General features: G+C 47.5%; 1 protein-coding gene across 7 annotated transcripts in view; it reads left to right on the top strand.

Moving 5' to 3' along the window:
* The window catches only part of Dzip1l (DAZ interacting zinc finger protein 1 like), a 42481-nt gene extending 21171 nt beyond the window's left edge, over nucleotides 1-21310 (top strand). For 6 of the 7 annotated variants that reach the window (XM_010625542.2, XM_010625540.2, XM_010625541.2 and 3 more), the window contains 10 exons: nucleotides 439-501; nucleotides 1540-1680; nucleotides 3925-3955; nucleotides 4653-4706; nucleotides 7759-7892; nucleotides 9042-9231; nucleotides 11953-12169; nucleotides 12571-12761; nucleotides 16109-16248; nucleotides 18474-21310. In XM_010625542.2, the coding sequence (XP_010623844.1) occupies nucleotides 439-501; nucleotides 1540-1680; nucleotides 3925-3955; nucleotides 4653-4706; nucleotides 7759-7892; nucleotides 9042-9231; nucleotides 11953-12169; nucleotides 12571-12761; nucleotides 16109-16248; nucleotides 18474-18635 (1323 nt within the window). In that variant the 3' untranslated portion in view covers nucleotides 18636-21310. Of the gene's footprint in view, nucleotides 1-438; nucleotides 502-1539; nucleotides 1681-3924; nucleotides 3956-4652; nucleotides 4707-7758; nucleotides 7893-9041; nucleotides 9232-11952; nucleotides 12170-12539; nucleotides 12762-16108; nucleotides 16249-18473 lie in introns of those variants that run through there. The other variant, XM_010625543.1, reaches the window with a different exon arrangement.

Raw genomic sequence — 21310 nt, 5'->3', positions numbered from 1 at the left:
TATATATTTGTGCGTTTTCTTTTGGTGCTTTTATGTCCTTACTTTTCATGCTTAAGTCTTTGACCCACCTAGAATTTACTTTGGTTTAAGATAGGAGGTGAGGGGGCCCGGGATTTAGCTTAGTGGTGCCGCCACCTGCCTCCTAAGTGTAAGGTACTGAGTTTGATCCCTGGTACTCCCCCACAAAAAAGATAAGAGGTAAGGATCCAGTTCATACTTTTTTGTAGGCAGCTGGCTACTTGTTCAAACACCTTTAGTCAGTCATCTGTCTCCATTCCCTCAGTTGAATTTCCATCTTCTTCCATCCTTGCCTGGGCTTTCTATTCTGTCCCAGTAGTCTGTCTGCCCAATCACGAGCCATTACTTCTTAATTTCTGTAGCTTTATAATACATATTAATATCTAGAGGGGTCCACTTAAAGCTCTTAATCTTTTTCAGAAAACAGAGTGGAAGAGAAAATTGAAGGAGCTGCAGGAAGAGCGTGTGACAGAGAGGAGAGAGGTAGCTCTACTATGATTCCTGTCTCTTCTATCCTTGCTAGACATGATTGTCAAATATTTTGTTGCTGATCCTGTGCCTGGATGCTGGCCCCCATCAGTGCACAGGAGGGAACAGCTTTCTGACCAGCAGTTTCGTTGGCCAGAAGCAGGGCCCTCCAGCCTTGTCTCTTGAACCCAAAACACCTTTTATTCAGTGCTGCCTCCTTCAGGCCCACTTGTGCTTTAAGCCTCAGATGAGTCATCTGGTGGTTTCATGTTTGAGCTCTTTGAAAACTCACTCCAGAAAGTGCCAGGTGGCATGGACCTCACTGATGTCCCAGGGAGCAGCAAGCACCTGGCAAAGAAAACTCTTCCATACAAATGCCCCTGATGAGGAGACAAGTTGAGGAGAAAACCAGGTACAAGAGCTCCTTGACCTGCCTGTGAAAGCTCAGAAGATGACAAGAGCTTGACACATGGCGATACTTGTTCCCTGTTCTGTTATCCTGATGCACAATTCCCAAGTGATGGCTTTATTTCATTTGAAACATGGGAAATACATTCAAATTTGTTCCAAAAGTGGAGGAAATGTAATAAGGTGCACTGAGTCAAGTCACCCCCGCCCGGCCCTACTCCCACCTGTCTTACCACTTCCCATACAGGCGATGACGTGTGTTCCCTTCTCGTGTATTCTTCTAGAGTTTTTTAATGCAAATGTTAAAAAACAGCCTTATTTTATATCTGCTCTTATATCAGAGGTAGCATGTGAACACATTTTCTTTTCGTTTTTACCCTAAGACATACATCTGTTAAGTTTTGAATGATCTCAGCCTACCTCGGTGGGTAGCCACGTTTGGCAAAGCCTTTTCTCTCCAGATCGTAGGGGCCTGATTCTATCCTTACTTCTTCTCAGGCCCAATTCAAAAATCTTCCCAAATAGGAAAGCAGTTAGTCTTGTTAGAAAGCTTGCTGCCCAGGCCTAGAAACCCCCTACTCTGCCCCAAGTGGAACCCTGCAGAGGTCTGGCAGACTTGCCTGACTGCTGTCCCATGCCCACCAGCTACAGGAGGAGAACGAGAGACTCCAGGCCTCCCTGTCTCAGGATCAGAGGAAGGCAGCCACCCAGTACCAGCACCAGATCGATGCCCTCCGTGCTCAACTGCGGGAGCAAGCCAGGCTCATTGCCTCCCAGGAGGAGAAGGTAGGTCTCTCCTCTGACCAGCCAGCTACTACTGCCTGAAGGACTCTTCTCTGTGAGGATCGCTTTGGATTCTTGTGGGCCCAGTGGTCCTAGTTTCATTAGGCTCTGAAAGGGAGGGAAGAGTCCTCAGCCGGAGGGACACAAAGTGAGGAAGGTGTAGATGTCTCCTTCTGGAAGAAGTGCTGTTTTCCTTAGGGGCAGCTGAGAGGTTCACTCTAAAGACAGAGACCATGTAAGAGGTCTGGCCTCTGGTTGATACTTTGTTCATTAGCTCATTTAAGCCTCACTCCTGTCCTTTGGTGTAGCCAATGCTTTTCCTTATCTTCATTTGATGGGATAATGAACAAGCTGGAGAAATTCAGTGCATCTGCACTCGGGTAGTAACAAAACCGAACATGATACCAGTGACAGAGGTGAGATTCAATCCAAGCCAATGGACAGTTTGTGCTCTTTATACTGTGTTCTCAGACTTGATTTCTTAACTGACCTCTTTTGCATAAATGAATAGCCTGAGGTGAGGTTGTTAGATAAACCAGCATGGTGAAAAGTTGCTTACTCAATGAATACCTCCCTCCTAGAATTGGCCCCTGTGACTCCTCATTTATTCTTGATTATTCTCATCCCATCCTCAGCTCAGCAGTTCCTTGCCCCACCGCATGAGCTTTTACAGGTTTGTGGGAAAGCTCTTCCCCTTCTGGGGCCTCCTGGGGCCTTGCCATTATTCTAACACTACCAGTGGGCCAGCCTCCACACTGCTCCTCTGGTCTGCAGAGTCATTGTCTACTTCAGTCTTCCTGACCCTGCACTCCTTGATAGTTGTGCTTTTCTGTTCTGCCATCCTGATTCGCTCAGTCAAGTATATCCACTGCCTCTACCCACTTCTCCCTTTCCCCTCCGGAACATGTAGCTTTACACTGCTATGGCCACTTCAGGTCTAGTCTGGAGGATTCCTTCTTACATTTCTTCAAACTCTTTTCTGCAATTGTTTCAGTTAGGAACCCATGGGCTAAAGACAACAAAATAAATTAATACCAGGAAAAGAGGTGACAGTTGCTAACTGTGGTTAGCACCAAAATTAGGCCCCTGGGATCCAGACTCTGTTGATTTTTGTTCTGATGCTCAACTGTCACAGTTACAAGATAGCGTCCATGACCCAACCTTCACAATCATATTTGATGGAAGAAATTAATGAAACGGGCCCTTTCTAAGACTTCTGCCAATAAATTATTGGTCAAATCTCTGCCAGTTGGGAAGCTATAACTTCAAGGAAGACTAGGAAAGTGAAAATTGACTATACTCTCTAGAACAGAGGTAGGCAAGGGAGAAAACCTTTTGGAATGGATGTTGGATGGGTCATACATCAGTATATGATACAGTGGGTAATAACAAAACCCGACTCTAGCTGAAGCAGAAGAGGGAAAATGCTGTAACATAAGACAGAACATCTCACAGAGCTCAAGGCTAGGGATGCAACTGAATCTGGGCATAAACTGGGACCAGAAACATGAGCAAGGTAAGTTTTCCTCTTTGGTGTGTCTCTGTTCCTTTCTCTATATCCGCTTCAGTTTTATTCCGAAGATCAGCTCCTGCTTCTTACTGGTTTCATGTGGCAAAACAAACAAACCAAGAAAACCAAAAACCACTGGCTTCCAGCAGCTCCTGACTCATTATCAGTCTACAGCTCTGCACTCAAACCTGGACAGTCAGCTATGGCTGTGGTGTGAGGTCACATGGGTCAGAAGTGGTTGCCCAGTCTTCAGCCATGTGGAAGGAGGGAGGAAGGGGAGCTTCTTTGATGCCTACATCACGCCTCCTACCATGTAGCTGGTCTACTCAGCTCAGGTGCCACATCATGGAGGTAGCCTCTACCTTGCTCTGGCTGTTTTCTGTCAACCAGACCAATAATACTAACTGTGTGCTGTCCCCCTTTGCTTCCCTGGGGCTCCTGCCGCAAAGCTATGGGCCTTCTTTGAAGAGAGGTCATTCTTGTCTCATTTGGGGAAAGGGAGCAGACTGCCATCCTGGATTGTAGCTATTCCAATGTGGCTCCATCTCATTTCGCATATAGACTTTAGGAGATGTTTGAGGGGCTGAGATGGTGTAGCCCAGCTCTTTCCAGTTCCTAATGGTGGCATGGCAACAGTGGCCATCCCTTCTTCACCGTGCTGGGCAGACCTACTGCTCAGAACAGAATACTGCAATGTTCTCTGCTGGCTGTAACCTGCTCTGTTCCACCTCTTGCAGATCCAGACCCTGTCTCTCAGGAAGGCAGAACGTAAGTCCATCGTGGGTGGCAGTCTTGGCTGTTGTCTTGGGCTGTTTTCTCTCCCCTATCCCAGTCAGTTTATAAGTGGAGGATTGGTAACGGCAGCCCATGGGATATGTGGTGTTGGGTGAGGGAGGGAGGTGCTGGGACAGCATTTGTGCCGACGGCTGGCCAACAGCCGGCAGGGGTTCTTGCCTGGTTTACGCTTATTTTCATAGGATAGGAGTTGGGGGAGGTGTGAGGATTTTGAGGGTGTCGATGGATGGAATAGGGTTCATGAACAGGCTTTCTAAATCACCGTGCCTGCTGCAGGCCTCAGGGTTGACTGGAACAGTACCACTAGTAACACTGTGTTCCATGCACTTTGTCAGATTTCTTGGCTTATTATATTACCCCCACTATTTAGTGTGGAATGTACATTGTTATCTCATTTTCTGGAAGAGGAAACAGGCTTAGAGAGATCTGAGGAGTTACCATTTCAGGCAGAGCTGGTGAGGGCAGAGCTGACTTGAGTTGTGAGAACAGATCTTTCTGCCTCCAGTGCCTGTGGTTGTGGCCACTGCTCCATCCTGCCTCCCTGAAAAAGATGAACCTATCAGAGCACAACCTTTTCCTGGTCAATATTGACCTGGGGTCCTGCACATTTCTCTAAGTCAAGGACGGAGTTCAGGGTAGTGTCTCCACTAACTGTTTCTGATCTTTTCAGGGATCCAAGAGATGCCAAATTCTGTGGACACAGAGGAGGACTCTCCTGAGGAAGGTGAACTTTTTTTTTCCCCCTGGGTGCCCAGTATAGAAAAGAGATTTGCTGCTGTCTTCATGGGTTAGTTGGTCCTTACTTAATGGTATCCAGACCTCTGAAGCTGGGGTGGAGGGAGCTAAGGATATGAAATAAGTATTTCTTAAGTTCCTGTATGTGCCAGGTTTGCTACATGCAGGTATTAACATGCAGTCTTCTGGTTCACTGGTAGAGAAACTTAGGCTCAGAGAGGGTCAGTAAGTTGCCCAGAGTCACAAAGCTGGCAGATGGCAAAGCTAAGACCTGATTGAAGCCCTGCCCTTCGTATCTGCCCTGTTGCCTCTCACCAATACAGTCCGAAGCAGAGGAGAACTTGCTACACTGACCAAAGTGGCCTTTTTGTTTCTTTCCACATCATGAGTGTGCTTCAGACAGATCACGCAGGATGTAACTAAGGTGCAGGAGTCTGCCATGGCTCGTCAGAGCAATGAGTACCTGTTGTCTTCATTCACCTGATGAAATGAATTCTGATTTGCAGAGTTCTCAGCCAGCTCTCGGAGGTGATACAGAAGACAAATACAAAAGATAGACATCTCCCTGACCTTTAGGAGCTCCCAGCATAATGAGAGAGAGAGGAAGCTCCCAAGAGAGATGAGGGAATGCTCTCCTGACCAGGGTCTGCTAACTCCAGGAAGGCTGTGATAGGACAATCCCCAAGTTATCTGTCACCAGAGAGGTCATCATGGGTTATTTTAGCTTTTGAGCTGTTTTTGTTGTTGTTGTTGTTTTGTTTTTTAGTACTGGGGATCAAACTCTGGTCCTTGCGCTTGTGAGGCAGGTGCCAGAGCCACTGAGCTAAATCCCTGTCTGTTTTAGCTTTTGATATACTGTTTTCTTTATTTTTTAATTTTTGGGATGGTAATGCCTATGTATTTGGCAAAGACAATAAGAAAGAAAGGAAAGAAGAAGTAGTACCAAAGGATGTCTAATGAGAAGTAACTTTCCCTGCTGCCTGGCTAACCAGTTTCCTTGCCAGAGCTTCTGTTGTGAATGGTTTCTCATGTAACCTTCCAGGAATACTGTGAAAATACAAGCATATAAGTGTATCCAGTGTCTTCCTTTTTCCCAAATAGAAATACAGATGTAAATTGCTTTGCAGATGCTTATATTCTTAACAACTTCCTTGGGGAAACATTCCATGTTTCTTTGTGTAGAATTGCTTTCTCCTCCTCCTCATCATCATTTGTACTGAAGATAGAGCCCAGAGCCTTCACATTAAGCTACATCCCTAGCCCTTCTAAAATTTTAAAATTTTGAGTCAGTGTCTTGCTAAGTTACCCAGTCTGGGCTTGAACTTGTGATCCTCCTTCCTCAGCCTCGCAGAGGGCTGGGCTTGTAGACACGTGCCACTGTGCCTAGCTTGCTTCATTACTTTTTCAGGGCTTTGCAGTATTCCATTGGATGATTGGATGGATGAACCAAAATTTATTTCACCACTTTTCCTCCCTTCACTCAGTGCATTTAACCATGAGATACAGTCATAAAAATTCAAATTATACAACAGCTTTGGGAAAAGTTAGGCCTTCAAATGGGAAGAAGCAAATCCTCAAAGTTGTAGGGAAGAGTAAGCTGAGATGGATGAGTCTGAGAGGGCTGTTTCACTTGCTCATCACAGCATGCTGTGTTTCTTCTGATGCTTGTCTGTGCCTTCCTGTCCCACACCAACAGGCAGCAGCATGACTTGGGAGCTTGTTAGAGATGCAGATTTGCAAATCCTCAGGCCCCATCCCGGATAAATAGTGTTTAAGGGCAGGACTCATCAGTCTATGTTTTTATACCTTCCAAGGCATTCTGATCCTTGCTTAGGTTTAAAAACCACAGTGGCTCTTTACAACTGCTTGCATGTCAAGAATCACTCAGGAAGCTTGTAACTAGCTAGAGGACCATGCTACACCCCTGCACTACCTGAAACAGGGCATGCAGGCCAGGGGGCGGTTTCCAGGAATCAGTAGCAGCTACAGCTCCCAAAGTGGTGGCAGTGCTCTGGTTGAGTGCATGCCACAGTGCAGTACAAACTTTACTGAGCAGAATCACCTGGGAGGGGTAGGGTGTGGGAGGTGTGGGGGCTTCTTCCAACGTAGATTGATGGCCCCACTGGAATGGGAGCTGCTTATCCGCATATCTCACAAGATACTGCATGACGTTTGTTAGCTTGTCCAGGGAGTTTTTACAACAAAATATCAAGGGTTGGAACCCACCCTCAGAAAATCTTATGTAATTAGAGTTTGGGGTCATTTCAGTGTGCAGTCAGGGTTAATTTACCACCCCAGTTGTGAGCTTTCTGGGGGAAGAGAATTCCATTTCTTCTGTATCTCCAGCATCTAGCTCTGGCCTGTTCACACTTGTGCTTCCTGCTCAGTAACTGACTGTTGAGTGAATGAAAGGACTTGGTTCAGCCTGACCACAGGTCTTCCACATACACTGAGGAGAACTCCTGAGACACTTCCCTGACTCAGTCTGGGCTGTCCCTTTATAGCAGTTGGCACGTTTTACCGTAATTGCTCATTTTGTTACCTGGTAGGTTGATATTTCTTAAACTGTGGTCTGTGGTTCATTTTCATTAGAATCATCTGGGCATGTGAAAAGGCATATTCTAGGGCCTGTCCCCAGACCTGTAGGAGCAGACACTGGGGGAGGGCAGGGCATCAGGTGGAGGCTAGGATTAGGCTGGAGGGCCTGGAATCTGGGACCAGAATGGGATCCAGGGAACAAGCTGTTTTCAGGGCTCAAATGCAAGCCCCTATACTGCAAGTTAACCTATGGCAGGACTGACTGAGCTCAGATCTGAATGGTCCAGATGGCAGGGGTGGGACTGCTGAAGGCGAGTGGATGGTGAGCCAGTGATTCCCAGGAGCAGAAATCCAGGAGTGGACACTTGGGAGAAGCCAGTGTCCCGGGCTCATAGGCCGAAGCCTGAGATCATTGGCAGAGTAAGGGCCCAGCCGGAGGGACAGGGCTCTGGGAGTGGAGATCTCAAGCGAGCGTGCTGATCTGTGATTGTCTTGTGTGGCAGAGCTGGAGGACTCCCAAGATGAACAGCAGCAGGTGCTGGCTGCCCTGAGGGGAAACCTTCCGTTGCTGAAGCAGTTCCGGCCCATCCTGGAGGACACCCTGGAAGAGAAGCTGGAAAGCATGGGGATAAAGAGGGTGAGTTCCAGCGCTACTGCTTCAAGGGTCAAGAACTAGAACTGAGACATGAAGTGTTCTCAAACTGACCGACCATCGATTGTTCTTCACCTTGTGGACGGATTTGCTGGACCTGGGCTCCTCTGTTATCTGGGAAGAGAGAACCCCTTCTTCACCTCTTAGTAGCAGTGTGGTTTCCTCTCTGTCTCCTCCAATGGCTTCTTGTGTTGGCTTGCGATGCCACTCCGTGTCCTGACCCCGTAGAGTTTTCTACTCACTGGCTATTGCCTTTTGAATCTCTAAATTTTCTAATGGAGGGAATTGAATTGGCTCATTCTGACCTAGGAACAGGTCTGTCTTGGATAAATGTCCACCTCCAAGTCCATTGCCTGTGGCGCATGTGACCATGCCCACTCTGGGTGGCTGTGTGTGGAGCAGGCATGAAAGCTATGTCTGGAAGCAATTAGCACTTGATTGCCACTGTGTTTAGCCAGAGCATGCACATTATCATTTAAAGGCATCAATTATTAAATAAAAACACATCATTTCAATGAGTAAGATTAGGAATGAATAGATACCCAAATTTAATGGTTAGTAAGGATGCTCACTCAATTTTGACTGTTTTCAACTGCTGCTTAATTTAGTCTTGGTCCCATATTCAGTCTTGATTTAAATGTTTCTAACCTTGAATAAATCCTCATCTAGGATCCAGATGTCTTCTAGGAAGCCTCTCTGAAGCTCTGGGTGGATGCCAGAGCAGCTTATAATAGTTGATTTTTTTAAAATTTAGCTTTTCAAGTGTTCTTAGCCAAGGACATGATGTCTAGCACAACCACACTGCTTGGGAGTGCAAAAAGGAACATACCATGGCCAAATAGTGGAAAAATATGTCCTAAGTCTCTGTGCCAGGGTGAGAATGGACTTATGATGTAGCCTTTACATTGTGTTGCTGTGCAAGTTTTTGTGAGGCTCCAAACCCTAAGCCATCACATTTTCAACAGTGGGTGAAGTCACTGTTCACCCTACTGTGATCCTCATTTTGTTCCCTCCCTATCTACCACCCCAAACCTCTCAGTACCCGTCACAGTGACTCTCAGGTCAGCTGCAGTAGGTGAGAAAAACTTAGGAAAGGAGCCTCTGTCTACAAAGGTAAGCTTCTGTCTCCTCCAGGACGCAAAGGGAATCACTGTGCAGACTCTCAAACACCTGGATACTGTGCTGAAAGCCCAGCGGGAGCAGAAGGCCAGGAAGTTTTCTGAATTTCTGAGTCTGAGGAAAAAGCTCATAAAAGAAGCCACCAGCAGAGTGAAGGAGAGACAGAGTGGGAATATGGTATCCCTGCCCGATGGCCAGCCTCCAGGTTTGCTGGGGACAGGGCTTGCTTGGGGACTGTGACCTGGGAGGATTCCCTTTTTGCTAAGACTTGTCTGCCCAGAAGAGGGTGTAATCCCTGCCTCCCACCAGGGGCATTGCCCCGAGGGGCGAATGAGTGCCAGAGTCCTCTGTTGGGAGGAGAGAGTCCAGGGTGGGCCTGAGGGGTGCTTGTCAGGGTCACCTGGGGGAAGTTGGAGGAGAGCCAGAGCAAGAGCTTGTGGTCTGCCTAAGTTTTCCCTGCTCAGACACAGTACTTCTCTTGCAGCTTTAGACTGCCCTCCTTGGTTTGCTGCAACCACAAGCTGCACTTCCCTCCAACAGAGTGCAGCCATTCAGTATCTGGTTCTGCACACCAAGAAAGTCAGTGAGGGAGACAGACTCAAGGCCTGGGAGAATTGAGGTCACAGGGGAGAAAATATCAATGAAATGAAAACTCCCCATACCTCTGAGCAGTGACACTGCCTGAGAGGCTAAGCTGGTTCTGCCTTTAGACAAATCCTCAGAGCACAGAACTGGCCCCTGGGCCAGGTCAGAGCTGTTGCTTTGCCAATTGTTCTTGAACCTGGAGGTGAAGACAAGGGAAGGAGTTCTGTTCTGGAGGAGGATTAAAGTACAGGGACCAGGGTCCTTGAGTCTTTGTCCTCAAAGACTTTATGGATTAGGGGAGTTTTCCTTCCTAGGTTCAAGAGACTCACTTTTTAGAGGATTCCTCGGCCTACTGGGCTGCTGACTTGGAGGTTCTGTGCAAGGCTTTTGTGCTTCTGCAGGGTAGTGCCCAGTGCCCTTCACATCACCTCCCCAGGCAAGGACATGTGCTGAGAAGGAGGCCAATTCTGGATCTAATGTAGGGACAGACTCAGTGTGAGCTCATTAGGCTGAGAGACTTTGCAAAGTGTGATCTGCATATCTCTGGGGATGTGAGAGATGATTTGAGTCATGCGTGCACCAATCATTTTTACATTTAATCTTTATTTTTAAAGTGAATTAGAAAAATATTCCTAACACAGCAATCCTGTGAGCTCATGGAAATTTATTACTTGGAGAATTATAAGGCAGTTATTTTATATTTAAAAGTGCTGTCATTTTACATAAAAATGTTAAGTAGCTAACAGGACAGTTGCTATGAGACTAGTTCTGGGAACTGGTTCTGTCCTATTTAGTTTAAAGTTCTGTTGCAAAATTTCCAAGGAAAGGGGCGTTCTTACCACTACACAGATATTTGTGGCAGAGGGATATTTGTTTGTCCTGATTGCTCTCTTGCCTTTCATGCTTGGATTTAAGCTTTCAAGCTTGGATTTGCCCAGATGTCCATTTGCTAACCCATCTGCCCATGCCTTTACTCTGCAGTATTAGATGAGGTAGGCTTTGTGCTTGGGCCTCCTCCTCACCTGGGAAGCCAGCCAGGTCTACGTGAGGTGATAGAGCCAGGCACAGTGGTAAGGCAGGGGAGCTCAGGGGCGGGAGGGGACAGGGACTTGGGAGGGTGAATGGAGGTACTCTTGGAATGCTGTTTTCCAAGAGAAAGGAAAGGTGTCTTGCTTCTAGGTGTCACTCTCCCCAGTAGCCCCCACTGGTGTCATTGGAAAGCCAGGAGAGCATCCCCTCGTTTTCTGTCTCTTTCCCAGGCCTGGGCTCCAGGTCTCTGAGGTGTGAGCAGAGACCACTCTTTCCATGTTGTTGGTAGACCTCTCCTTGCAACTCCGAGCCCATCTTTTCCCAGGTCCCACGAGTGCTGTGCTAGTGCTCATCTCCTGTCCCTGCTCAGACCACGCCTCTTCTCTTGTGAACCAGCCTGTGGGCTGCAGTGAAGGCAGTGGCAAGAACCCAAGGTTTAGCGCAGACCGATGTCCAGGTTCACATCAGTCATTTTCTTCCATTAAACTGTGGGCAAGTTCCTCCGTCTCTCAAAGCCCCTGTAAAATAGGAGAGCAGTACCGTTGATAGGGGCCCTGGGGGCCACATGGTGTAGACAGTAATTGTAAGCTCTTATTTTCCTGGAGCAAGTTTGCCTTCCCCCTCTCTTCAGTTATTTCTTTCCTAGGTCTACTTCTGAGTAGATGCATTCTCTGAGAGGAGAGCATTTCAAATGTTTTTGACCTTGAGCTATTGTGGTAAAAAACACATTTTATATTGTGACTCATTCCACATATGTAAGTTTCAGCAACTTACTCTGACTCCCTGTGCTGCATTTTCTTTTCCAATCTCTTTCCATTATGCATTGATGGGCCCCTTTCCCCATAGGGTTCTGATGCAATTTGCAAAAACAGAGGGACGGTGACTGTTTGCCATCCTGGTGTGGGCACCACCTTGAACCAGCCTGCTTGTGGGGGGGAGGCTGCATGTGGCTCTGGCTGGATCATGTAGTCCTGTGGCGACCTCTGGTGGCAGCATGTTCTTCCTGCAAGGCTACCTGCACTTTGGTGGGAGAGTAGGGGGAAGGTGGCTTTAGGGCTGTGCAGTGAGTGTTCTCAGCCCTTCTGGCTTCTGCTCGTCTTCTGTAATGACAACATGGCTTTGGGTCATTTGGCTGCTCTCTTGGCCTCTGGTGTCCCAGTAGAAGGACTCCTGGGTGGTGCAACTGTCATCACAGCACACTGAGTGACTCATCCACCTTCAGTGCATTTGACCCTCTTTCTACAGTGTCTCAGGCTTGAGAGCTCAGAATGGCTCTCGGTTTTCTGAAAGTCATTCCTTTCTGTGTTTCTAGTCAAAAGTCAGCAGAGCACACTGCTCACCAGAGAGGCCCGGCCAAAGACCAGGACCCTGAATGTGGCAGTGCCATCCAAGCCGGCAGAGCCATTCACACCAGCTCCTCAGAGCTGCAGCAGTCATGGCCCTGGCCCAACCCAGGCGTCCACCCCAACACCACGCTCCAGGGTGCACGGACTCTCCAGTACCCCCGAGTCTCACAGGCTGGGGCTGAGGTGAGCCCTGGCCTCTGACCTCTTACTGGACCTGAGGCGGTGGCCCCTGCTTTGCCAGTCCTTTCCCGGGCCTCTTATGCAGGCAAGGGAGGGGCTGAGATGGATGTGAACAGGAGGTGGGTCTGGTGGAGGCCAACCTGGGTTCTCAAGAAGAGACTAGGGGTCCTTTGCTCCCAGCCAAGAGAGACCCACCCCCGTCCTCCCCAGTCCCAGCTGTCCCCTGCAAGGGCGCAGTTCAGGCCTCTTCCGAGGGGAAAGCTGGCGTGGCTGCCCCACTCTGGGAAGAGTCTGAGCCCCAGGGAGGGATCGGGGCCTGCTCTGGGCAGACCTAAGGGGTCTTCTCAGGGGTGGTCTGACGCTTTCTTTCCAGCCCACAGACTTCTCCTTTCCCCTCTGTGCAGCAGCACGCCCCCGTTCAGTTCCGAGGAGGATTCCGAGGGAACAGCCGTGCGTCGCATATCTCTTCAAACTCCTCAAGTTTCTTCCAAGACGGTGCCCCAGCAGGAGAATGACTGGGACTGGTCTGACACGGAGTCCTCAGAAGGGAATGCCTATCCCCCTGGCAGGGGCTCGGGTGGGCCGGCTTCCTCTGGTGAGTGGGACCCCCACCCCGCATTTCTCAAGGCCCGGAAACTCCCGGCTGCTTACTTTGAGCTTTCTTATTTGGTTTCTCTTTCTCTACTTGCCTCAGAGAACATGATCTTCCTTCTTCTCAGATATTTTCTGGGATAGCAGAGATAACAGGAGAAAGCTAGAATGTGATGAAGTAATTTTGTGTGTGTGTGTGTGTGTGTGTGTGTGTGTGTGTGTGTGTGTGAGTGTGTGGTACCGGGGATCAAACTTGGTCCCTTGAGCTTGCAGGCGGTGAAACCACTGAGCTCAATCCCCATCCCCAAGTGAGTTAATGTTGTCACTAGTTTCGTCATTGAGTTGTTTTACTGTTGGAGGTTGGGAGCTGTCACTCACCCCTTTACTTCCCACATCCTTACCAGTAGCAAATAAACACTGTGGTCATTCTATTAAGGGTGACAGGGCCCAGGATTATTCAGGGTATAGCTTCCTGTTGGGGCTGGATTGGCAAAACATCTAGAACTTGAGGCAAAAGTGGAGGTCCTTCCTTGCTCCCCAAATCCAGATCTGGACTGCATTTGTGTATACAGGTCTGGGTCCATAGAGCTGACCTTGAGGAGGCAGGATCTTAAACAGGCAGCTGTGGGAACATCCCTGCTGGCCCTGTGACCCTTGTCACAGGTGCAGGGAGAAGGCCAGCATGACAAAGGGCCAAGGCATGTTGCCCATCTACCTCTCTCCTTGCTGCTTTTGTGTGTGGCACAGGACAGGGTGGCGAGGGAAGAAACTGGGTGGGTATTCCAGTTTTGCTATCCTCATCGGGGAGCAGAAGTTCTTTCTTCCATTGAAAGCTCCTGGAAAGAGAGAGAAGCACTCCCCCATCTGCCTTGTCCTTGCTGGGTGCAAAACATGTGCTCAGCTCTGTGCCGACCTCTGTATAAATCCCTCCTTGACTTTCCACGGTGTAGACTGGGGAAGGCTGTGCTAGAGACTGCTTGACTGTGCTTACCACTGCTCAACTTAGGAGGTTGATTTTACGATGGCATGAAAGCAATGCACATTAAGTAGATATCATGTTTTGCTCTCTATCTGGGCTAGCAATGTGTAGTGTAATACTCTCTTGAGCAATGGGCGACAGAAACAACTGAGCTCCACAATGTACTGGGTTGTTAAGCTAGGATGTTCAGTAAGTTAGGTGTACTAAACACATTTTTGATTTATATTTTCAGTTTATAATGGGGATTGGGGGAATCTAACCCCATCATAAATCAAATAACGAGGCTGAGGCAGGAAAACTGCAGATTTGAGCCCTGCTTGAGCAACTAGCAGCTTAGTCTCAAAATTAAAAAAACAAAAAGGGGGGAGGGGTGCTGGGGATGTAGCTCAGTGTGAAAACCCTGGGTTCAATCCCTAGTGCTGCAAAAGAAAAACAAAAACAAAACAAACAAACAAAGAAACCCCCAGAAAGTGAAGGAGCATTTGTTTATATATGGTTACAGATGTTGAAATAGCCTCTGAGATGTTGTGACTAGTTTAAGATCATCTATTCTGCATCATACTTTTGAAGTTACTATTTTGGAGCCATTGCTTGCTTGCTTGCTTATTTATTTATTATAAGATAAATTTTTCCTACGAAGAACTTAGCTGTGCCCTTAGCTGTGCCCCGAAGCTGAAGCACCATCTGCTCAGTATTTTACACTGCCTGAGCTCATGAGTACCACATCAAGGTTTTGTGGTTTCACAGGTAACCATCACTGTGGCAAAAATAGCCTCCAGGACAAACCTTGGTTACAAGTTTAAGGGAGGACAGTTGACTTCAATATGCGCTTTGAGGATATCATTTCTTAGAATATTTGTAGTTTAACATTTTTTTGAAGTGCTAGGTGTTAAACCCAAGGTCTCATACCTATTAGGAAAGTGCTCTACCACTGAGCTACGTCCATAGCCTGAACATAATTTTGTAAATTATAAAAAGAATAATAAAGACCTGCTTCCTACTAGCCTTAGGGAGATGGGCTGGGGCTGGGAAGATAGCAGGAAACCTTTCTGCAGACTGCCTCACATCTCTGCCTACAGCCTTTGGGTCACACAGACTATTTGTCCTACCAAAGGGTTTTTTGCCCCTTTTCTGCAAAGCTATAGACAGGGATTCAATTTGTTGATGAAAAAGACATGATAGATACTTAAGCTAAACTTTATGATAACTAGAATGCAAATATTCCTTAAACTTTTTAGTTTTTATCTAACAGGACTTGTTGAGAAGTTTTCTTGTGAGAATGGCTATGCCTATCTCATTCTTGCAAGATTTTCTTTTAAAAAACTGCCAATGGAGGCCTATAGTTTTAGTCACATTTCCTAGCCAAACTAAGTTAAAGAATATGGAACTTAGAGCTCTGTCTTTCGAAAGCCAGCCAAAGAAGCTCTGGGATTTATGCCTAGGTTTATAATTTGCAAGTCCCTCCTCTTACTTGACCTGATAGTACTTTGTCCTGTATTCGGCATAATCCAAGCCTGTTAGCCCATCAGAATTCCCCAGAACCAGATCTCTTGGATTACTTTGGATCCCTTACCAGACAGGGCAGTAAGCTGGCGAGATCCTGGAACTGACAGGAATCTTCAGAGATGGTTCAGTCTGTGTCACTGATCACCTGTTTGTCTTTGTGCCCAGGTCTTGGTTCCTTTGTTGTGAAATGAGGTATTTGCATAAATGATTAATAAAGAGGTTGACAAACACAGTGCTTGCTATATAGTAGGACCCTAACAAGCATTTCTTGAATGAATCAGTGAGCCAAGAGCTGTTTTAGCCGTAGAAGTCTGCTCAGGTCCCGGGCACTTGTGTCCCAGGAGGCTGTACTTGTATGCAATTAGTTCCCCATTTTTAGCCATTCCTGAGGTCCAGCCATTGTCTTGCTTCACCATGCACCAGAGGTCCGTAGGTCATCTGTGTCACTGCCTAGCTCCTGCTTCCTGTACAGAGCTCGCAGAAAGCCATTCTCCTCTGAGCAAATTGATATTTGATCTTTCTTCTTGGCTGGGTGAAGGTGTTGAAGAAGGACCTGTCTGCACGTTAGTCATGCAGTTCATGAACCAAAATGAGCGGAGGGCCTATTTCTGCCTCTCCTTAGTGGGAGACGTATTTTAAGCTTCCATCAACCCATGTCATTATGTTTGCATAATCTCATTTTTGTAATAACCTAAGGTCCTGTTAGCCTGGCCTTCTCTGCCTCCATAGCCCTCCTCTTTGAGCTTTCTCTGGCTTCCTTTTCTCCATTTCCTTCTTCCACACTGGAGCCTGGATAAGACCCACCAGGATGAAGCATTCATTCTCCAGGCTTTTTTGAAAGACAAGCTGCTTGTTCTCCCTTCCAGGGACACTGGTGCAGTTGATGGTGAAAAATCTCGAGAAGCAGCTTGAGGCTCCAGCAAAGAAGCCTGCTGGAGGAGTCAGTGTGTTCTTAAGGCCCAACACCGGGCCGCCGAGGGCTGCCATGCCAGGAAGGAAGCCTCAGGTAGGGTGTAGGCATCTTGAGGATGATACTACCATTCCCAGTAGAGTCAACCCCAAGTCTGAGGGGCCCAGGGTGAGGGTTGGGGCTGCATTCAGGAAGTGTCATCTTGGACCTTAGTGGGACATTGCCGGTGTCATTGTCCAGCTCTGCCCCTACACATGTAGAGAGATCACCATTTTGGGTCACTGTAGCAGCAACTGATCAGCAAGTGTAGTTCTCAGCTTTGTGCTCCTTCTCTTCCACTGTCAGCCCCTCCCAGTCTTCAATGCACTTTGTGGAGGATCCCAGCCTGTATTAGTCAGTGCTTACTAGAGTCAGATGTGCAAAAGTGCAGGAGTTCTGGCCACATGCTGGAGATATGAGGAATCTTGCCTAGGGCCAGGATACATGGCATTGTACCTTACAAATATGGCCAAAGGCCTAGAGCCCCTAGCAATGTCCTGTGCAAGTCCGCATCAGAAGGCTGGGAACCCACAATGGAAGACTGAAGAATCTGTGCAGGAAAGTCCTAGGGCCTGCGCTGGTAGGCTGAAAGGCTGATGCTGGAAGCTGAAAACTCAGCTCTGAGAACCAGGAAATGAAGCTCAAGGAGAAGGCCAAGAGCAGGGCTCCCAGCTGAAGTGTTTTTGCCAGAGGCCAGAAGATGATGCTTAAGGTGAGGGTGAAGATGGAATAACAGTTATTCTTGGCGAAGGTGGAGCTCAGCAGAAGAGAACAGCCAAAGCTTCTCCATGGGAAATCATCATAAAACCCTCCCCTCCTTTTCTCCTTTTATACCATTCCCCAGAACTAGGATAACTCAGTTCAAGTGGGCGTTTCCCACTCAAGCTGACCATTTAATCATCACATAGCTTAAGGCCATGTGTTGAGCAGAGTCCCCTGCTGGGAGGCTTGGCAGGGCACCACACAGCACTTCAGAGAACAGTGTAAACTAGGATTATTTAGATGCTTTTGTTCTGAATATTCAAAGCCATGCTTTGTCACTGAGTGCCTCTCTCAGGCCGTAGCTGTGGTCAGATTCTCAGACTTTGAGTTCAAATGTGGTACTTTCCCAACATTACTAGACTCTGCTCACGGCCCTCCCTTCGCCCATCAGGGGAAACTTCCACTCTCCCGTTATTTTCTTAGAAAGATTTAGAGCTCTCCTCACCTCACATTTCTTTCTCCCCTTTTCAATCAGAAGTTGCGTCTTGAGATGATCCATGGTATCGCCCTCCTATTCTGAAGTAGCAGCCAATCATTCTTTGATTTGTTTTTTGTTTTTTTTTGCTGTGAACTTGGAGCCTTCTGCATGCTAGCCAAGTGCTTTACCACTGAGCTCCTCATTTTTTGTTTTCAAAAGATTGTCCTCTAATCCCTCACCTTTTTACTATACAGTGTAGTTGGTTTATACTGGGTTTATGTGAAAGAACCACAGCCTGTCCCCTTTCCCTATGGTGCAAGAATACCCAGTGCCATACGGAGGCACTGCCCTGAGCTCTGCTGCTGCCCTAGGCCTGGTGGTTTCTAATTGGTTGGCCTTATATGCCAGGAGGAGGTGCATAAAATGTCTTATGTAAAAGCCCACACGACTGGCAGGGGCACTGAAACCTCTGGGGGGAAATGCCCGGCCTAGGCTGTTACTGTGGTCTTCGAGTAGCCTAGTCTCTTGCCAGGCTCTGAGTTCTGCCATTGGCTGCAGCCCAGACCCCTCCCAGGCTGAAGGTTCCCCCTGTTCACTGAAGGGTCCAGATACTCCGAACCTTCCCTCGTGCTCCTTCAGTCAGTGTTTACCAGGTCTCCCCGACTTAGTCTGACAGTAAGTGGCTACTTTCGCCCATGATGCATCTAGCTCAAGAACTTGCAAAGGTTAAGGCTATGGGGTTCTAGCCTTATCAATGTGGGGAGTTAAAAATCTACACAGTTTAGAGCTGGGGATTTAGCTCAGTGGTTCTGCTGCCTGCCGTGCAAGGGCAAGGACCCAAGTTGGATCCCCGGAAATCTACACAGTTTAAATGAAAACAAGAGCACTGAATTCCATGGGTATTTGAAATCACTCTGGCCCCAGGTCCCGGAGCAGATTCTCAAAGGCAGGGAGACTTGAGAAGGCAAGAGGAGTAGCAGCTCCCTATTGCTTTCTTCCAAATCTATATTTGTCCCCACTTCCATCCTGCAAGGTTGGTGCTTAGCTCTCTGCTCTTCTGTATTTATCAAAATTCATTTTATTCTCCCCTGTGTTTCTGCAGCTTTCTGAAGATGAGAGCGACTTGGAGATCTCTTCCTTGGAAGATCTCTCTCAGAACCTGGACCAGAGAGAGAAACCAAAGCCCTTGTTTCACTCAAAGCTCCCAGAGAAGACTGATGCTGGTGCTTGGAATTCCAGCCGTCCCCGGGTCCCTGGCTGGTGACTCTGTCCAGGCCTTGCTTGCCAAAGGGCCAGGCTTGTTACCTGGCTGGGGCCAGCTTGGGGCACACCCCATCAGGAGAGACTGCTGGGCCTCTTGGTTTCACCATCAACACTTGGAGAAAAGCTGAGTAGGGGTCAAATATGATCTCTCCCTTCCCTGCCTTCATCAGAGGGTGAGGGGTACCTAAGTTCCCAAGGCTTGAGAAATAGTTCTAACAGGAAACATGTAGTTTCCATCCTCTATTTCCATGCCCACTCCAAGCTGAAAAGAGTCACTCAGCCACTCTTCCCGAGCCTATTATAAATCTATAGGGTCACTATAAGGGGTTCTAATGCCTGTCAGTAATTGATCCAAAGTCAATTATTGAGTACATACTCTGTGCTGGCTTCTCCAGTCTCTCATTACTGATTTGGGTTATAGGCGGAGATGGGTAGGGTAGAGTGTTTACATCCAGGGCCAGTAGGTACTAACTAGTGATAGAGATTGGAGTGTTTCGGGAGCATAGGAGAGGCCCAAGTGATCTTGGAGATCTTCCCAGAGTTGTGATGTCTGTAGGGCTTGTTCACAGATGATAGGAAGAAAAGAGAATCACTTGGCTGAGGCTTTATGTCTCCAGAGGACCACAGATATAATTTTTAATATTATTTCCCAAATCAAGTCATGTACATAACCATTGTATATTTTTAGTGAAAAAGTTAATTTATTATGTGCAAGCATTTAAATATAGTATGGTGCACATAACTGTCTGTGATTTTTTAAAGCTCTGCAGGGGCTGAGGGTGGTGAAGAGGGGAGGAAGCAACCTGCACTTTCATTGTGTTGGTTTAGGTCCTTTGGAATGCCATTACCAAGGTGGAGTCAGGAGGTTAAGAGTTTTACTGAGGAGCCACATCTTGGAAAGTGGAAGGTGCCAGAAGTGAGATCAGGCAGAGAAAGGCTGTAGAGTACAATGCAGAATGGAAAGAGAGGAAGAGGAGAAAGGAGGCAGAAGAGTACCAGGCTGCACTGTAGGATCAACAGGGTCGCTATCAGCCCAACGGGGAGCCCCACAGCAACAGGTGCTTAGGAGAGCCCATTGGGTAGGACTCCCAGGCCCTGCTGCTCAGTTCTTGGCTATGGGTTGGGAAAGCCGAGGGAACCCATTCAGCGAACTTCATCCTTCAGTGTTGAACAGCTATTTTTTCCTAAAGGAAGGCCCAGTCATGTACCTTCATGTCTCCTACAGAAAGATGTGTTTTACATTTTTTTATTTATGGGAAACGTCAAACATATGTTTGAGTAGAGGGGATAGCATGGCAAGCCCATGTCTTCATCACGGCCTCAGCCATTATCAAGTCATGGCCAGTCTTGTTTCACTCATCTCCAGCCCTTACCCTGTCCGGGGTTCTTTCGACCTCTGAGTGTTGACACATGGGATAGGCCTCAAAGTTCTCGTAGGAGGAACCAGAGGAGGGGTGATGAGGGAAAGATTGCTGACAGCAGAAGGTGTCTGGAGATGGGAAGAGGTAGGGTTGGGGAATGGTGTATGAAGGAAGCTGTTCAGTGAGGCTGGAGTATGGCTTATGAGGTAGGATTCTTATGTGGGCATTGTAGCCAGCTCAATCCTGGGTGATTGGTTGGTAATTCCCTTTGTGCCTCTCATATTGAACAGATGAGAATGTTTATGATGGACAGTCCCAATGACTGTGAGGAGGAAGATGGAACCGTGAGTGGGGAGTGGTGATAGGGTTCATTCTTCCTCAGGATTCTACCAGCAAAGTCACATTTTCCTATTTATTGGGTTTGGGTAAGATACGCTTATGCTGCCTGGCCTGGTCTTCCCATCTCATCCTGAGGCCTCCCAGCTCTAAGTATGCTTCCACAGCCAGCCTCCCATGTCACACAACTGCCCCAGAGTCTCTGTTTTGGCCTCAGAGTTATCTCTGACCTGTAGACAGTGGCGTGGTCTACTTGCAGGTTCAGCCTGATCATGTGGGAGAGCTGATGCTCCAGGACAGCTCATGACCACAGTGGAATGGATGTTGATGAATAATTGCTCCAGGCTTTCCCTGCATCTATGGGACACCTATGCAGGCTGAGAAGTCCTGTGATAGGTTCACCTGAAAGCCTATGATCCAGGGAAGACAACAGAGTGGCCAGTTCTGAAAGCATGAAAACCAGGGGGAGCCTGTGGTACAACTGTCAGCGGAAGGCAGAGCTCTGAGAGCCAAAAGCCAAAAAACATGGAGTTCTGACATCCAAGGACAAGAAGAAATATATCAGTGGGGTTGGCGGGGGGAAAAAGAGACAGAGTCAGAGAGAGTCTAGATCCTTTATCTATTTTTTTGTTCTACCTGAGTCATCAACCATTAGATGATGCCAACACTGGGTGAGGATGGATCTTCCTTACTCAGTTTACTGATTCAAGTACCAATTTCTGCTGGAAGCACTCACAGACATACCTAGAAATATTGCTTTGCCAGCTATCTGGGTATGTCTCAATCCCTTAAAATTGGTAGCTAAGATTAAATATTGCAGCAATATTTGTAAGAACAGAGGAACATATGTAACAGATTATTTTAAAATTATACAATCAGATTTATGTAGAAAAATTAGAAACTACAGATAATGAAAAAGAAAATAAATTGGAATAATCCACAAATCAGGATTAACTACTGTTATCAGCTAGTTGTATAT

The sequence above is a fragment of the Fukomys damarensis genome, unplaced genomic scaffold, assembly GCF_012274545.1.
Source record: "Fukomys damarensis isolate Sample0158 unplaced genomic scaffold, DMR_v1.0_HiC HiC_scaffold_37, whole genome shotgun sequence".
Lineage (NCBI taxonomy): Eukaryota > Metazoa > Chordata > Mammalia > Rodentia > Bathyergidae > Fukomys > Fukomys damarensis.
This window is presented reverse-complemented; position numbering and strand designations above follow the sequence as displayed.